The sequence below is a fragment of the Cucurbita pepo genome, chromosome 9, assembly GCF_057944985.1.
Source record: "Cucurbita pepo subsp. pepo isolate OVF chromosome 9, ASM5794498v1, whole genome shotgun sequence".
Classification (NCBI taxonomy): Eukaryota; Viridiplantae; Streptophyta; class Magnoliopsida; order Cucurbitales; family Cucurbitaceae; genus Cucurbita; species Cucurbita pepo.
In genome coordinates this window covers 11,261,816-11,280,623 of record NC_141806.1, presented here as the reverse complement: position 1 = coordinate 11,280,623, position 18,808 = coordinate 11,261,816, and the positions used below count along the sequence as shown (strand labels likewise).

The 18,808-nt window shown below is 35.5% G+C and overlaps 1 protein-coding gene and 2 non-coding genes across 3 annotated transcripts; all 3 read right to left on the bottom strand.

Moving 5' to 3' along the window:
* Positions 1-10,761: 10,761 nt before the first annotated feature.
* TRNAN-GUU (transfer RNA asparagine (anticodon GUU)) lies at positions 10,762-10,835 on the bottom strand. Its single transcript has one exon. It is a non-coding gene; the product is annotated as a tRNA-Asn (tRNA).
* Positions 10,836-10,942: 107 nt separating this feature from the next.
* TRNAN-GUU (transfer RNA asparagine (anticodon GUU)) lies at positions 10,943-11,016 on the bottom strand. The gene has a single exon. It is a non-coding gene; the product is annotated as a tRNA-Asn (tRNA).
* A 4,095-nt stretch (positions 11,017-15,111) lies between these two features.
* LOC147791305 (tetrahydroberberine oxidase-like) lies at positions 15,112-17,703 on the bottom strand. The gene is made up of 2 exons (XM_087127111.1): positions 16,791-17,703; positions 15,112-16,050 (listed from the first exon to the last, which is right to left on the bottom strand). The coding sequence occupies exons 1-2, from the start codon at positions 17,683-17,685 to the stop codon at positions 15,284-15,286; spliced, it is 1,662 nt and encodes a 553-aa protein (XP_086983237.1). The 5' UTR covers positions 17,686-17,703; the 3' UTR covers positions 15,112-15,283.
* Between the last annotated feature and the right edge of the window lie 1,105 nt (positions 17,704-18,808).

Genomic DNA, 18,808 nt, shown 5'->3' with positions numbered 1-18,808 from the left:
CTCTATTTATGGTGGAAATAATGGATAAAGACATACAAAAATCAAATGAGTTTTTGACCAAAGTGTTATTTTGCCATTAATTTAAGTTTGGATTAGTTGAATTTGATGACTTAAAAATTCAATATCATATTTGAAATAGTCTACTAAATATAAAAATGCATTGGTTGGGGAGGAGAACAAGACACCCTTTGTAAGGGTGTGGAAACCTTTTCCGAGCAGACGCGTTTTAAAAATCTTGAGGGAAAGTGCGAACGGTAAACTCCAAAGAGGACAATATCGGCTAGCGGTAGGCTTGGGCTGTTACAGATGGTATCATAGCGTCTACCTGGCAATGTGCCAGCGAGGAGGTTGTTCCTAGAAGGGGGTAGACACGTGGCGGTGTACCAGTAAGAACGCTGGGTCTCGAAGGGGGTGGATTTGGTGGAGATCCCATATTGATTAGAGAAAAGAACGAGTGCCAACGACGATGCTGGACTCTGAAGGGGGTGGATTGTGATATATTACATTGGTTGGGGAGAAGAACGAAACACTCTAAAGGGTATGGAAATTTTTCCTAGGAGATGCGTTTTAAAAACCTTGAACGAAAGGCAAAACCCAAAAAGGATAATATCTGCTAATGGTGGGTTTGAGCTGCCTTATTAGTACTAGAAATCAACCAGAATAAGTGTTTTAATGTTTCAAAATTAGTGTAACAGTTCGAGTCCACTGTTAGTAGATATAGTTTGTTTTAGTCCGTTATGTCTTACCGTTAATTTTACAATTTTAAAACAAGTTTTGTTTTCTAAAGAGGCGATTTAAAAATAGAGTTGTTACAAAAACAGGTCAGAATATTGAATGAAAAATTAATACATCTGAATGTTGTTTTTGTAAGAATATTTAGCCTCAATTATAATTTACCATATATATCATATTTAGCTCTGATTATAAATAGAGAATTTCACCCTTGTTTAAGCGGGTGGTTTTAACAAATATTCTCGATTCACATTTAATTTATATCAGTGTCTTAGTTATACCCACGTTTTCAAAATATTTCTAGACGAGTAGAAGATTTTTTTTGTCAAGATTTTTTTTGTCAAATATTTTAATGGATTCTTGTTTGAAATGTTTATGAAATGTATAGGATTACTTGTAAGGATCAATTCCATTGAATTATTTAATCATATCTATATTTTTAATTACAAATTAAATATTAAAAATTCTAATTTAATTTAAGATTAAAAACAAAGGGGAGAGTTTGAAACACTCAACATTAAAATAGAATAAAACATAGAATTTAATAATTAAAATAGTGGGGACAATTTTTTTTAATATCATAATGTATGAAAATAATTTCATGCGGATAGCAACATTCCATATTATAAATATTTTCATATATTTAACTCTGAAATTTGAAAAATTATATAATTGATTATATTATTGTTCAAAACAAATGCATCATTATCCATTTAGTCTTTATACGATAATACCATAAATTTAAAAATGATTAACTTGAAACGAGTCTATTAAGAAAAGATTTTCACACCCTTCTAAAGGGTATTTGGTGTTGGATGATATGGAAGTCCCGCTAATTTAGGAAATGATTATAGGTTTATAAGTGAGAAATATTAACTCTATTGGTGTGAGACTTTTTGGGGAAGTCCAAAGCAAAGCCATGAGAGCTTATACTCAAAGTGGACAATATCATACTATTATGGAGGGTCGTGTTCGTCTAACATGGTATCAGAGTCATGCCCTAAACTTATTCGTGCCAATAGATTGGTAAATTCTCAAATATTGAACAAAGAACTCCAAAAGAAACGGAGCCAAGCCTCCTCGAAGGCAGTAAAAAATGACTAAGAACAAATAACTTCAAAAGAAAAGGAGTCAAGCTTCCTCGAAGGCAGTAAAAAATGACTAAGACTCCAAAGGAGTCGAGCCTCGATTAAGGGGAGGCGCACTTTGTTTGAGGGGAGGTAAGAAAAGGAGCCAAGCCTCCTCGAAGGCAATAAAAAATGACTAAGATTCCAAAGGAGTAATCCTCAAATATCGAACAAAGAACTCCAACGAGAGTAGTAAAGTTATGTAATTTACAAAAAAAATATATTAGATTTTTTTTTTTTGTTTTTTTTTTTTGGTAAGAAGAGATCCAAATACCATAATGAAATTTGACTATTTCTTACACATTTTCCACGTTGAAAAAAAAATGATTGACAAAATTTAATTAAAATTGAGAGATAAAAGATTTTAATAGATTTTGAAGAAATTTCAAAGCGTTGACCCTTGATTTGGAAGAAAACTTTAGATAATAAATTTATGAAAATAACAAAATATTATAAGTCTCCTTAGAAGTTAGACCTTTTAATGTTCTCACCTAACATTTAATTTAATGATCTAAAAAAAAGTAATATTACAACTTTTCAAAAAAATATGAATATTTTTTAATGTCTTATATGGATAAGACTATTGTAACTACTTTAGTTTTTTCCTGACCTAGAGTCGCTACTACATATATAATATAACTGTGGGAATATTCATTTAAAACAATTTAATAAAATGATGTCATGAGCTTATTGCTTACGAACCGGTCTTAAAACGATATGAGAGTAAATTAAAAATAAAACCAAAGAAAATAATTTAAAATAGCAAATATGGGAAAGGGTCTTTATTGCTTAGTTGGGATAGTATGGTGGACTTAAAGATCGTTATAAAACTTTTAAAACAAAATTGCTATAATAAATAACGTAGAATTTAAATGAAATAAAGAAAAGAATAAAATCATGCTTTGATCTAATCTAACCGTTACAAAACAGACAAAATGCAACTGTCTTAATACTGGTTTTATGGTATTTATAGCGATGTAGTTGTAATCCTTACAAGGGTGTCTTACCTTTACTTGAAATGTAAGAATATCACCTCGCTTGAGTATTTTAAGAAATATTCACCCAGGAACCTACTATTAAAGTCAGGAAATGCAAACATATGCAATAAGGTGGGATCTATTCTTTTAACATATCATAGCATGACCTAGGTAACTTTTTACTTTAGACAGGTTAGATGTGTAGTACTTCTCTACATATGGGCCCACGTGTGTAAGCATGGGCCAACCAAACGGGCTTGTACACCCCGTCGACTTGTCTCTATGAATAGCACTTGCTAATTGACTCTTGCTAAACACCATGGAGGAAAAGGGCTCTCATAATATCGTGAATGTCGCAAATTATAAGTCATAATATACGTGCTCATATATATCATAATGGGGAAGTATCCCGATGCATGTGACACATAAATACGCACGAGATCTCCTTAGCTTATAATCATGACATTGTTTATGATGCAAGACAGACCTTTATTTCTTTATAACCTATTAAGTTTGTGAATTATGCTTCATGTAAATTGCTTCATACATAACATAACTTTCATTGCATGGTCTACAATGGTTTACACATTATTGATTATCGACTATATAATAACTTTATACAACCTGATATGATCACAAAATAACATAACTTTATTATATGACATAACTTATCATAACATGACATAGCACATCATGACATAACATAACATAGTATGACATCGAACAACACAACATAGATTAACATATGACACATGCAGGAGTCACGAGGCACGTGTTATCATACATAGTACAATTCATCCAACCAAGTAAGTCGTCCTAAGCCGGAGTGACTAATTATTTTTGGTACTAGTCTGAAGCTTCTCCTCACGGTCCAATTCAACCTTAAATCCATCATTTTGATGATATTAATTAAAGCAAAACGACTACAAAAGATCAATTAAACCCCTAAACCCTAAATCCCTATAATACATTTTGATGTATTTTAATTTGATAGGTATAGCTATGATTTTGACGAATGGTCATCCCCATAAAACGTAATAATTAAATAAGAAAGGAATAGCTAACATGTGCAAAGAAAAAAAAAAAGTTTGGAATGGACATCATGTAACGACCTGGGTAACATCATGTAACCAGAGGTAACACATCCTAGACAAGCATGACTATGATATCATGTAACGACCCATACCCAAGATACAGATCAAGATTCAAAATTCGAATTTGCCACCTATGTGTACCGGCATTCCTCTACATCCCCTCCAACATGGTCATGTTACTTGTCGCTTTTATGTGAAAACTATTACAATAGACCAATATGAATCTTTTTAACATGTCTTGTCCTCTCTCACATGCATCCTAAGAAAAATCTCAAGAGATCACCTAACATATGTGACTTCATCCTCCTTTACTCGGGTGTCACATGTTAGTCACGTATACAAGCAACATGTCCTAGCAAACATTACCGTGACTGTTGGTAAGAGTAAAAGAATTTAATAAATATAAAGACAATATTTTAAATAGCTTTCAAATCTCACCATAATTAATTAAATAATTAATTCAAATGTTTGTTATTTATATCTAACACACTCTATAATTGTATGATAAAATTATAGGAAAAATTTATGGGTCCGTTTAAAATACCTTACAAAAAAAAAATATTTTCTATAAAAATATTATTATATTTTACATTTTTTTAAAAAAAAAATTGTAAATAAAAAATTTGTTTAGGACGGTAAGTTAGATTGAATATCAAAAGTGAAATTAAATTTCAATTGATATGAACTTATGAATAATGAGGTAGGGAGAGTTTAGGAGTACTAGGCTAAACCAAAAACTATAAGTGCCGTTGGAATGTTTACAAGCCAGTTTGATGATATTGTGTTGTAGGAACACATACTTTATTGTTGTTTACCACGTGTTATTATATTGATATGACTATGTATATTTTATTTAATACATCTCATGACCATAATGATAAGACCACGTGTATCTCTCAAAATACCATGAATTAAATTGGTGTTATAAAATATGACTAAAAGACCGATCATGTTAATGATATTATGATAAGTATTATATGCATCATTGCATTAAGTCATGATCTTTTATGTGGGAACTCATGCACTCAAACACGGATTACTTCTCTTCATATGTTGATATAGATGCATACTTATAACAATGATTTCGAGTCTTATGCCTTCTGGAGGTTTGGCTACGTGAGAGTGCATGTGCAGATGAGGGTTTAAGGTTTATAAAAAAAGGATTATTCTATCTAGTATTCTGCATCCAAACTCACTCGGGAATGAAATTTGAGCCTAATGTTATTAGACAGAATCAATGTATGTGTAACACCTGACCCCGGTGAGGAATTAAAAATTCAATGTTTTCTTTTAAAATCGAATTTCTGGAATTTTTTTTATTGAGAACCTTAGATGCAGAATTTCAAAATAAGTTAAAAGAGAAAAATACTTAAAAAAATCTGAGGAACTTAAGAAAAATGTAAAGAAAATAAATATATGGTTTGATCTAGGTTGATAATAACACTAATGGTGTACTAAAGAATAGGGGTGTACATTCAACTCGATAATCCGACAACTCGGACCAACCCAATCCGAATTATAAGGGTCGGGTTGGGTTGGATAAGCATTTTAGGTAGGGTTGGGTTCATTTTTCTGAACCCGAACTGAATCGGTTCGGTTTCGGGTTCGTGAGCAAAACCTTCGAGTTGACCCAAGCCAAATAAAAATATATTAAGAATTCTTTAGTATTAATGTATTTGCGAGAGTGGTATTGAGGTGAATCTAAAAACATTCACATCCCTACTAAAGAAGACTATTCACACTCTAGTTAGGCTTGGTAAGTTACCTTAGTCATCCCTAGGTGTCATGGAGGTTAATTAGGTTTTTAAGTCATCTAAACGACTTAAAACTCGAACTCGACTCATTAAACTAGCTCATCAAGGCTACCTAGGTTTGGGCACTAGGGGTAGGCTTCTGATTGCAGCTCACAATCTTAGGATGCATGGTTTACTAGAGATCCCTTCTCAACTGTAGCGCCTACATCATCTTCACCACTTTTGGCTGACGGGTGATAGCCTGAATGACTGTCGGGTTGGACTCCGTTACTACTAAAATTTTGCTAAGGGCATGGGAATGACTTTGTGCTCAAGCAGAAAATCCATCCCTAACATGATGTCGAAGTCGTCCATCTTGACAATCACAAAATCAATTTATCCATCCAACTCTTTATCTTGATTAGAGTTCTCTTTGCAACCCTTCAAACAGGTAGGACTGCTGAATTGGCAACTTTCATCCGTTCAGTATATCTCAATGTCATAGGATGTTCAAGTGTTTTCACTTTGGTCTCTGACATAAAGTTGTGGGTGGCTTTAGAGTCGACAATAGTGTTCTTGGTTACTCTATGGTTGACCAAGGCCTTAAAATACATAAGACCGCATTCCACTACCTTTTCTATCTCATTCACTCTCTTCTAGATGACAAATAAATACTTTAGGGCCACCATGCAAGGGGTTTTCCACGTTTTCGACTAGCGGTATTTCAACTTTCACTGTCTCATACTTAGCTTCTGATTTCATTCCAAATTTTATTTGGAAGGCATAGAGTGTCGCCTTTTGTGGGCACTTGGTTTCTCAGTGAGCCTCCTTGTATATGAAGCAAGACGAGGGACCTTGACTTTTATTGTGATATTTCTGGTTTTGAGGTCTCCGCTATGGAGTTCTACCTCTCCGTTGGAGGACTCGTATTCCCCTCCTCTACCTCCAAGTTTGTCACTTCCCCCACCTTTGGGGGAGTTGGACGGCTGGTTCTGAGTTATATATTGGGGTTGATCAATGCTAAGATCAAACAACTTTCAAAACTAAGTTTGGATGGTATGAATGGCTTGTTATGACTTTTGGGTTAATCAATGCTTGTAGTATATTTATGGGGTTAATGAATCCTATTTTGAGAGAATAGTTGGGAAAACATGTTGTTGTGTATTTTGATGATATTTTATTTTATTTAAAGACTTTGCATGAGCACGTGGAACATGAGATTTATAAAATATTTTAGTGCATCATTGAATGACTTAGTGAAAAAGAATATTATTTTTAAATGGGGGATATGTAAGAGAATGCATTCAATAAGCTTGAAAAGAAATTAACCATCATTACTTGTCTTACCTAACTTTGATAAAACTTTTGAAATTGAGTGTGATGCAAGTGGTTTGGGCATAGGTGATGTTTTGATGCAAGATGGAAAACTAATATATTTTAGTGAAAAACTAAATGTGACAGCATTGAACTATCCTATTTATGATAAAGAATTGTTTGCTTTAGTTTGCACATTGTCGGTGTGGCAACACTACTTATGGCCTAGAGAATTTGTGATCATTATGAAAGCTTGAAGTATCTTAAGGATCAAAGCAAACTGAACCGTAGGCATGCAAATTGGGTGGAGTTTATTGAAATATTTTCGTATGTTATCAAATATAAGAAAGGTAAGGATAATGTGGTAGTTGATGCATTATCTAAAACGTTCCATCTTTTTACTCCTCTTAGATTTGAGCATATTAAAGAATTATATAGAGATGACCAAGACTTTATAACTATTTATGCATATTGTCTTATAAAAAATAAAAAATTAAAAAATTAAAAAAAAAGCTATGGATGGTTATTATGTGTTTGTTATGTATTCCTAAATGCTTTATAAGAGATTTGCTTGTAAAAGAAGCACGTGGTAGTGGCTTAATGAGAGATTTTGGGATTAATAAAACTTATAATATGTTGCATGAACACTTCTTTTGACTAAAGATGAAACACGATGTTCATAAGTTTTGTAGCTAATGTTTTAAATACAAAGAAGCTAAATCTACATTAAACCAAATGAATTGTATGCTCCTTGAATGTACCTTGGACTAATATATCCATGGATTTTGTTATTGGGTTGCGGCACACTAAAAAAAGGTAAAGATAGTATTTTTGTTGTGGCAGACAAATTTAGTAAATTGGCTCATTTTATTGCATGCAATAAGACGGATGATGCAAAACATGTTAACTTGTTCTCTAGGAAAGTACAAGATTACATGGAATCTCTAGAATAATGGTTAGTGACAGGGATGATAAATTTTTAAGTCACTATTGGAAAGTATTGTGGGGTAAATTGGGTACCAAATAGTTGTTTTCAACTCCATGTCATCCTAAAATAGATGGACAAACAAAGGTGGTTAATAGAACATTAGTAGCATTGCTTAGGGTTATTATTTCTAAAAATATTAAGTCTTGGGACAAATTTTTATCATTTGTAGAATTTGCATATAATAGAGCAATTCATAGTACCATTCATTGTTCTCCTAAAGTTGTTTATGGGTTTACTAATTCTTTTCGAAATCCGAAGATAAAAAGTTCCTACGGAACCGAACCCCTGGATCATCTGTCAATTGCTCAATCAATTACTTCTTTTGAATGCTAAAAAAAGGATTAGTGGCCTTTCGATTATTTCATTTCAGATTCATTGGAATCAACATGAATTATGAAGCAAAGAAATAGTGACACAACCACAAGTAATACAGATTTGATCAGAAACATTGCACAAATAGGTGAAGGAGAGAATTGAGAAACAAAATTTCAAAGTTGCTTCAAGAATTAACAAAGGACGAAAGGAAATCCTTTTTCATCCCGGTGAGTGAGTTCGGATACATTTTCGCAAGGAGCGAACTCATCTCAAAGGAAGAAAAAATTACATCCAAGTGGTGATGACCCTTTCAAGTCCTTGAGAGAATTAATAACAATGCATATAAAATTGATCTTCCCGGAGAATTTTCAGTATATTCTACTTCAATGTTGCTTACTTGAGTTCTTTTTATATAGGTGGTGATTTTTCTAATTTGAGGACGAAACCTTTTGAAATGGGGAAGATGATAAGGATCACGGTGTTCCAAATATTCCAACCGAACCTATTACATGATCTAAGGCCAACAAGATTCAACAAGCATTCATTCTTCATCTACAAAATTGGGTAGGCTCAGTTCAACCATCATTTCATGTGTTACAAGCTGATTCAATTGTGGAATGACTATTTGGAGCTCCATAAGTGAATATTTGCACGGTTAGTGGATGAAGTTGCAAGCATCATTTCATGAGTTGTTACAAAACTTTATTTATTGTTTTTATTTGTCAAATTGACTTCATCTGTGTACATTTAAGGGGATCGAGACTAAATCATGTCCACTAACTTTTTTAGTGAACATTTGAAGAATTAAAAGTTTCTTTTGTGGTGAGACTATAAATACCAACAAATTATTACCTAGAAATCAAAGGAATGAAATTGAGATCTCAAATAGAGACTTTCACCCTTAGAAATTCGAGCATCATCTTTGTCATTTATAAGATTCATGTAATTCTTGTGGTAGATTGCATTGAGCCATTCAACCAAGCCTTGTTCACAAATTGAGACTTTCACCCTTAGAAATACGAGCATCGTCTTTGCTATTTCGAAGTTTCATGTAATTCTTGTGGTTGATTGCATTTGAGTCATTCAATCAATGCTTGATCAAGTTCGATTTTGAAGTGACTTAATTTAAAGCAATGTTCCAAATCTTGCTTCTAAATCTTTGATCTTAAAAGGTAATCTAATTATAGTTTAGTCTCTTGGCTGATACGTATTTTGTATGAGGTATTAATTCCTTTGATTCAAGAGTTCTTGCTTTAACAAAAGCTTGGATCGTTTGGTTAAGGATTATGGTTGCCTTATCAATCATTAACTCCCGACATGAGAATTTACTGGGGACATTTGGTGTGCTTGAATTGACGTTGAGGGTCCAAATCCTAGATGGTCAAAGTCATGTGTAAGCTGTTGTTATTTCTCTCTTCCTTGCTTATATAACGTCTCTTTCAAAAATCTCTCTTTCGAAAATCTCTCTCTGCCCTCGCTTTCTAAAACCTTCTCTTAAAACCGAGGCCAGAGGCTCGAGCATACATCGCTTGGCCGTAAGTGACGCAAGAACGAATTGGCTTAGCTCACTTGTCGTTGGAAAGTGAGTGTCGCACAATCACAAGTCCGTTGCCATCAAAAGTGCGATTGTGACAACTAGCGCACGCATTAGCTCATTCCCAGCACGCATGCAGACGCCGACTCCTTTGGGTTACATAGTTCATTCGGCTCGACTTCACTTTGGCTTCGGTTCGACGGCTCTAATAGCTTAAAACTTAGCTTCACGACTGAGTATAAGAATTTTTACCAAATTCCACGGTTTTGACCATCCCAAAGTTGAAATTGACGTTGTTTAAGGCACTTAAGGTCATTATAAGGTCCTATTTAAAAAAAAAAAAGACTCCCGACTTCAAACAACTTTGAGGGACATAATTCAAATGTACTCGAGTTTAGGGAGAACGCCGGCTAGGCCAAGCATGTAAGTGGCCATGATATGTTTATGAAACGATATAACTATGGTATGTTTAGCCGCCCTTCAACACTTTCAAAGGGTAGTCGATGACCTAGTCGTCTTTCTTTGATAGACTATGATATAACACGCTAGAATTGGGGTCTTCAAAACAAATGAACGCTAGAAGAAGGGTTTAAACCTTCACACTTATGGTTAACAACCACACCCTCTAACAAATAAATTGATGCTAGAAGAAGGGTTTGAATATTCGACCTAGTAATTAACAACCACACACTCCTGCCACACATTCTAAATCCAGACGTAGTGGTCTTTCTTTGATAGACTATTATATAATTCATCCATGAATTGTTGAATTCAAAACATATTAATGCTAGAAAAAGGATTTGAACCTTCGACCTTACCAACTAAGCTATTCGATAATTCATCCATGAATTGTTGAATTCAAAACATATTAATGCTAGAAAAAGGATTTGAACCTTCGACCTTACCAACTAAGCTATTCGAGCTACTTGATAAAACTATATTGATTACGCTAGAAGAAGGGGTTGAACCTTCAACCTTGTGATTAACAGCCACACGCTCTAACCAACTGAGCTATTCCAGCCTCCAATATTTAAAAATTTCTAAACGAGCTAGGAGAAGAGCTTGAACCTTTGACCTTGCGATTAATGAGTACGCTAGAAGAGCTACTTGATAAAACTATATTGATTACGCTAGAAGAAGGGGTTGAACCTTCGACCTTGTGGTTAACAGCCACACGCTCTAACCAACCGAGCTATTCCAGCCTCCATTATTTAAAAATTTCTAAACGAGCTAGGAGAAGAGCTTGAACCTTTGACCGCATATTGAGTGGAAGTCTACAAAGATCATCGGCGAACAAAGGAGTATCAATGGACTAGAGTGGCACACGGAGTGGAAGTCTACAAACGTATATTGTGGCTGCTTTACCGTTTAAAACATCGTCGGCGAAGGTGTTGGTTATGGAGGAATGATAATGTTAGAAAACTCGCGAAGGTGAAGGGAAGGCAGTCAGAGCCTCAAAGAAACCGAGATCTGGAGGGAAGAACGATGGAAAGAGGCATAAAAACTCTCAGAAAGAGAGAGAATTGCCACCAGGTTTTTTCGATGAAGTTAGGCGAAGAAGACAGCACTTCGAGTCGGATTCGGATACCCATCTGCAGCAGCCCACCACACAAGCCCAAAATCCCACGGTTAGCTACTCACCTACAGCAACCCTTCACTTGGCCCATCGTAGCCTCGGCCCGACAACCATGCACAACCCAACATCCCAACCCGCACGCCCGTGTGACTGACCCCGAACCCGTGCCTCAACCCAAATTGTGGCCCGCGAATGCTTCAGCTCCCCCTCACTGACACATGTCCTTTTTTTAGTTGGCGGTTCCCTCGACTCCGCTCAAATATGGCTTATTCGACTTGGTTCGACTTTTTGGACATTGTTCTTTACGTATTGGACCCTCCCATAGTTGAATTTGACCTTATTTAAGACCATTAAGGTTAGTATAAACCTATTTCATTAGTTTGAATTAAATTAAATTAGAAACGGTCACTAAAATTATTGAGCGAATATTCTAATAAGGCAAAACACCTCGACGATAATTAGGGACGAAATCAAGTATTTGAGTTTAGGGAGAACGTCGGCTAAGGCCAACCAAGTAAGTGGTCTTACTATCGGCTCGGGCAGAAGAATTACTTTATGTATGACGACACGTGCCAAGTGACCCTTGCACGTGTCATTTATGCTTATGTACTATGATGATGATGATGTGAATTTTTATGATATGATGAGGTATGATGTATGATGATAATGTTATGATGATGTGAGTTAATATGATGTGATGTTATATTATTATGATGATGTTGACGATATGATGACATGATGACAAGATGATAGGATGATATGAAGATGATGATTATATGATGATATGATGATGCATGATGCCATAAGATGTATGATGAAGATATGACTCAATATGATGATACTATATATTAAGATGATGTGCATGTACGAGAACGTTGCAATATGATGAAGAGTTTTCCAACACACAACCCTAAATGTTACGAGTAATATGTGAATGATGTATAGGGTCGTGTCATAATAATGATTTAAGATGAAAACTATAGGGACCTCATGCATTTTGCAACGATTCAGATTTTCCATTTTTGTCTTAATTGGTTAAGAATTTTATTTTTATTTCTATAAATGACAAGATATTATTCTATGCATTTATTCGGGCCAGAAAAGGTGAGATTTCCAACAAGTAAGTTATTACCTTAATGGAAATGTTATGAAATCTTTTATGTTCCTATATTCAACCTTTCTCCTTCCTTGAAAAAGACTTTTGCTCTCCAAACTTGTGGGTTGGCTCGCTGGATAATTTTCTTGTTCGGCGAGTTCTCGAAATCGATTGTGTTGCTGTTTTAGAGGAAGAGTCGAGTGGAAGTTAGTGTCGACGTCACAATCATTGCGTCGAAGAAAACAAACCGTCGGAAGCAAAGGAGGAGGACGCCACGTGACCGTCGTCGGAAACGGAAGGGATTGTGTCGTCGATAGTGGCGGCACATCAGATTAGGATTTTCGTGAGGATTCGGGCGAAGAAGATGCAGAGTCGGGTTGGGTTTCGGCCTTTGAACCGGCCCACGGACGAACGCGGGCCCTGTGCATTTCGGCCTAACACGGACATGCGCTGCAGCCTTGGTCTCGGCTCCGTCAAATTCCACGGCTCGACTTGGTGACTTAGTTGGTCGGCTCGGTAGCTCGGCTTAGCGGCTCGGTATCACTATAGTATATCGATTCCAAGGTTTTTGGCCCTTCCGAAGCCGTTTCTGCCCTTAGTTTTACCATTTGAGGTTAGTATGGTTCCTAACGGTCAAAGACAGATTGGGTCGGGAGTTTATTTTGATAAATAGCATGAGATTTAGCTAAGGTATGTTACGAAAGGTTCATAAGTTTTTATGTGGTTATTATAGGACGTATTTAATCGTTGGGATTAGCTTGTTGTGAGTGACTTCGGCCAAGGCCATTGAAGTAAGTGACCTTACTGTTGGAGTTAGTTTACTACGTGTTGTATGATGGTGTGTGCCCTGCGACCCCTACATGCACCATGTTTTATTATGTGATATGACTATATGATGTATGAATTATGTGACTGTTTATGCTATGAAACGTAATGGATTATGTTGACTGTTGACTGTTTATGTTATGTGAAGTTATGAATGATATGTTAGTAATATATGTCATGAAAATGTTGATCGATGTCATGGCGTAGTATTATCAAGTCATGTCATGAGATACTTGTGCAACTGGAATGTACTTTCATGTTATGTAATATGTCATGTAATGTAAGTCATGTGAGATGTCATGTAATGTAAGAAACGTATATGCGATGTTAGCAATGCTTATGTAATGCCATGTTAGATATGTTAAGGGACCTCATGCATGTATGTATGTCACGTGCATTGGGATTCTTCCCCTTTATGATACGAAAGAATGAATTACGATGTTTATATTCGCCATGATATCATGCGGGCCCTTTTCTGTTCTGTGTTGTCCGGCGACGTGTAACACGTGTGCCCAACCAAGTCAGGCCCAAGGGGTATGTATACGAGCCCGCCAGGTGGGTCCATGTACGCGTACATGGGCCGTGTGTAAAGGAGTACCACACACCCAACCCTACCCGGAATAGAAAAGCGCCCAAGGCTATGTAAAGTTTATGAAAAGTTAGGTCCCGCTCATATGTTGCATGTGTTTGCATTCCTAACCCCAACAGTGGGGTGACTTACTGAGTATTCCATAAAATACTCAAGCCACGTGCTACCTACATTTTTCAGGTAAATGCAAGACGCCAATGTACGGTTGACGGCAGAGCTGAGAACACTATGGAAGTTGGAGAGGGGATATTTTTAGGAGTTTACGTTTATTTGATTGTTTTAAGTTAAAGCATTGAATATTGTTTTATTTAGATTTATTTTGAATTAAATTACTGAAGGTTTTATTTTCGGAGATAGGTTTGTTTTGGATTTATGAATCTTTATGAAAGACTTTATTCTGTTTTTCCAAGGTTATTTATAACGAGCTTCCGCTTAATAAATTATGTATGCATAGGTGACGTCACTAATTAAGTTTAGAAAATTAGGGGCGTTACACTTAGTGTACATTTACATCAGGTTACTTCCCCATTTATGATGATGAGTACAGACGTGTACACTATGATAATGATGACCATCATCATGACTGGAGTGATATTCAAGGGTTTGTTATACCTCCAAACGTCTGACTATAGCCAACTAGCTAGATTATGATGAGCCCAGGGGACTACGAACCTCCTATTGGACTCACGCTTGCATGTGTAGGTCATGTGTAGGAAAGTAATACACATCTTCTGTGATGGTTTTAACGATAGGTCCCTAATTATGAGTTGAATGTGTTTGCATTCTGACTCCAATAGTGGAGTCACTTACTGAGTATTTCTTAAAATACTCAAGCCGTGTGCTACTTCTATTTTTCAAGTAGAGGCAATGCACTCCTTTATAACTAACAACATCGCAACTAAAGACTACGACACATGCATAGAATATTTGTACTTAAATTCCTTGACCTTCTGTTAGTATAAGGTATTGTCAATTTTAATATTTACTTTGTTTTATTTAATATTTAGTTCACCTTGCTTTAAAAGCTTTAAAAACTTTTTAAAACATCTAAGTCCATAACATTGTTTTATAAACATGTTTTAAATGCTTATTTCTACAGCAGAGGTTACGTTACGAAGATGGTAACGACTTTAAGTTAATAGAAATCTAGAGTTGTTAAAAAATCGATGATACACTTAAATTTGGTAATTACGATCGTTTTCCCGAGTTATGTTACTTTCAACCGTCCAAAACAATATGCTCTTAGTTTCATTCAAAGAAAAGGACTTCATCACACTACTAAAGTCAACTACAAATGAACAACAAACAATAATACTCATGTATGCCCCTTATTTTGCTACACACAAATAGGGTTTGAGGCATAGTTTAAACACATATATCAAATCATATAACACTTAAGAGTAACAACTGTTTGGATGAGAGAGTAGGGATACTTTGCTCATGTCTAAAGAAGTCATAAGGATCAACTTTGGACTTAACATGAACCAATCTATCAAAATTCTCTTTCCCAAAATACTTATAACCCCAAATGCTAGCTTGTTCATAGCTTGTTCTTCCATACTTGTTGTTTGATCCAATATCAAGGTCTCTATAATTGAGATATGTCGCTCTAGGTGACTTTGAAACGAAAGGAGTCATGTAACTATGAAGCTCTCGTATCCAATCCATGTGCCTTTTCTCTGCATCAATACCTTGTTCTGCCCAATTAACACCGTAACCAATTTTGTATAAATACTCACCTCTATGTGAATATGGAGATTCCAACTCTGGAATTTGACCCATTTTCCCTCCATAAGGAACAAATATATGTTGTGGTATTTCTATGTCTTCATATCTTAATCTTTCCCATATGCCCTCGATTGCAGCCATGGGAATGGGCTCCTTGATGTAGTCCGATTTGATTTTGATGCTTCCATTGACGGGTGTTTCCTTACTTAGTAGATCTTCTAGCTTGCTCCCTAGTTGACGCCCGGTGGCCATGATGAGCGCGGTTTCGACCCAACTCATTTCCTTGCAGTCTTTCTTTGACATACCCAGTTCAGGGAATGTCGTGTTGAGGATTGTTAAAAGCTCGTCTGCCTTGCCAAGATACAATGAGAAGAATAGAGCTAATGGGTTTATCTTGCCTCGTTGTCTCATAAACTTTCCTCCTGTTATCAATAATTGAGTCATTAATAGTTCATGTATTCATATTTATAAATTCATCGTCAATTCTTAAATTAGCCAATATGGGACTCTCTCCCAATTATCCTCAACAATTGTAATAGTTCAAGCCCACCGCTAGCATATATTATTTTCTTTTAGTTTTCTCTTTCAGGGTTCCTCTCAAGGTTTTAAAACGCGTATGCTAGAGAGATTTTCATACTCTTATAAAGAATATTTCGTTTTCCTCTACAACCAACTTGAGATCTCACAATAATTTAGGGTTTGTTTGATAATATGAGTTATGTTTTATGTCTTAAAATTCATTGTGTGTAACTAAATATGCATTTATGGAATTTAGAAATGTAAAGTTGTATTGCAACATTTTGTAAATTCATGTATGATATTATAAAATAGTAATTATATAAAAAAAATTAACGTTAACACTCTTTACCTTTATTAAAAAAAAACAAATTAAAAAGAATTCTTGAAAGAAAATTGTCTATTCACACTTTGTAGATTATCTACAAATATTTAATGTTACTTCGAAAAGTTCATGAGTATAATATTTTTAATATTTTTAAAATATTTTAAAGAGTATTAATGAAACTTTTAAAATATTTTTCAATTAAACAAATTTTCTTAAAATAATAATAATAATAATAAAAAAGATATTCTTTTTTTATTTATTAAATTTAAAAGTATTATTGAAACTTTTAAAAAGAGCCCGAACAGAAAGTAGCCATACCTCCTACAAGGATGCCAAGAAATACATCACTTTCCAATTTGTGAGCCACATATTGCCATTGATGAATGAGCTTGGTCGCACCATCCTCCAAGGTTTTATTAGCCATGCATAGTGTCACACTCGCCGGAACCGGGACCAACTTCACCTTCCAAGCCACCACTATTCCAAAGCTCCCTCCGCCGCCGCCTCTAATGGCCCAAAACAAATCTTCTCCCATCAACTCTCTATTAACAAACTTCCCATTTGCATCAACCAATTGAGCGTCTATTACATTATCAGCCGCAAGACCATATTTCCTTAGCAACATCCCAAACCCACCACCACTTAAGTGTCCACCAACCCCAACGGTCGGACAAATCCCAGCTGGAAAGGCCAAGGTCCGACTTTTCTCAGCAATCCTATAGTAAAGCTCACCAAGAGTAGCACCCGACTGAACCCACGCCGTCTTACTTTCGACATCGATAGAGATCGAGTTTAGGTTAATTAGGTCAACGATAATGAAGGGTAACGATGCGACGTAAGAAAGACCCTCGAAATCATGGCCGCCGCTTCGTGTTCGGATTTGAAGGCCATAGGATTTGGAACAAAGGACGGCTGCTTGAATGTGGGAAACATGTAATGGTGTTATGATGAGGAGTGGCTTTGGGGTTTGAGGGGTTGAGAATCTAAGGTTTCTAAGGGTGAAATTCAAGACATTAGAATATGAGGAATTGAAGGGAGTGTAAAGGACATTTGAAATGGAGGAGCCATCTTGAGAATAATGGGAGAGACATTGAAGAAAGTTTTGATGGGGTTTGCCAAAATTGGCTGAAACCCATGATGAACATGAACATAAAACAAGAAGGGTAAGAGAAAGAGGGAGTAATGAAGAAGAATTCATGGCTGAATTTGACATTTTTGTGATTGATAGCTTCTCTATTTATGGTGGAAATAATGGATAAAGACATACAAAAATCAAGTGAGCTATTGTTTTAAGATATATGGGTCGGTTTGAAAAGTATATGGGTCGGTTTGAAATACCTTAGAATTAACCACATTCGAAAAAAATAGGGTGAAATTAAATTTCGGTTGATATGAACTTATGAATAATCAGTTAGGGTGAGCTTAGGAGCACTAGGCTAAACCAAAAACTATAAGGGCAGTTCGAATGTCTACGAGCCAGTTTGATAATAGTGTGTTGTAGGAACACATACTTTGTGGTTGTTTACTACGTGTTATTATATTGATATGACTATGTATTTTTTATTTAATATATTGTACTTCCATATGTGTACATCTCATGACCATAATGATAAGACCATGTGTAACTCTCAAGGTACCATGAATTAAAATGGTGTATAAAATATGACTAAAAGACGGATCATGTTAATGATATTAGGAAAAGTATTGTATGCACAACTGTATTAAACCATGATCTTTTATGTGGGACCTCATGCATTGGAGCACGAATTACTTCTCCTCGTATGTTGATACAAATGCGTACTTATAACAATGATTTCAAGTCTTGTATCTTTTGGTGGTTTGGTTATGCATGAGTGCATATGCCTATACGAGGGTTTAAGGTTTATGAAAAAGGAGTATTCGTCTAGTGCTTTCAAGTGCATGTGTGTGGGTCAAAAAGTATTCTGCATCTAAACTCACTCGGAAATGAAATTTGAGCCTAATGTTTAGACAAAATCAATGTATGTGTAATGTCACGGTCATGCTCGTCCAAGGCGTGTTGCCCATGACCGCATGCCATGACAAGCCTAACTCTTTATGTCTTTTCATATTCTAGTGTTTTACTTTCGTATTTCTAGGAAGTATGACGTTTCAGAAATATCATGTCTAGACCTGTCAGACATGAAATGCCTCAGAATGTACTACAGGAGGATACGACTAGTTGTGAACTTCTCCCTACCCAAGGTTATATATTGTGAGCCGTTGTTATATCTCTCTTGCTTGCTTATATAACGTCTTTTTCAAAAATCTATCTTTCGAAAATCTCTCTCTACCCTCATTTTCTAAAACCCTCTCTT

Excerpts from the sequence above, each read along its gene's own strand:
- LOC147791305 (XM_087127111.1), bottom strand. The coding sequence starts at position 17,685 with ATGTCAAATTCAGCCATGAATTCTTCTTCATTACTCCCTCTTTCTCTT. Across the intron at positions 16,051-16,790 it reads TCTTGGCATCCTTGTAGGAG|GAGGAAAGTTTATGAGACAA; the intron begins GTATGGCTACTT and ends TATTGATAACAG.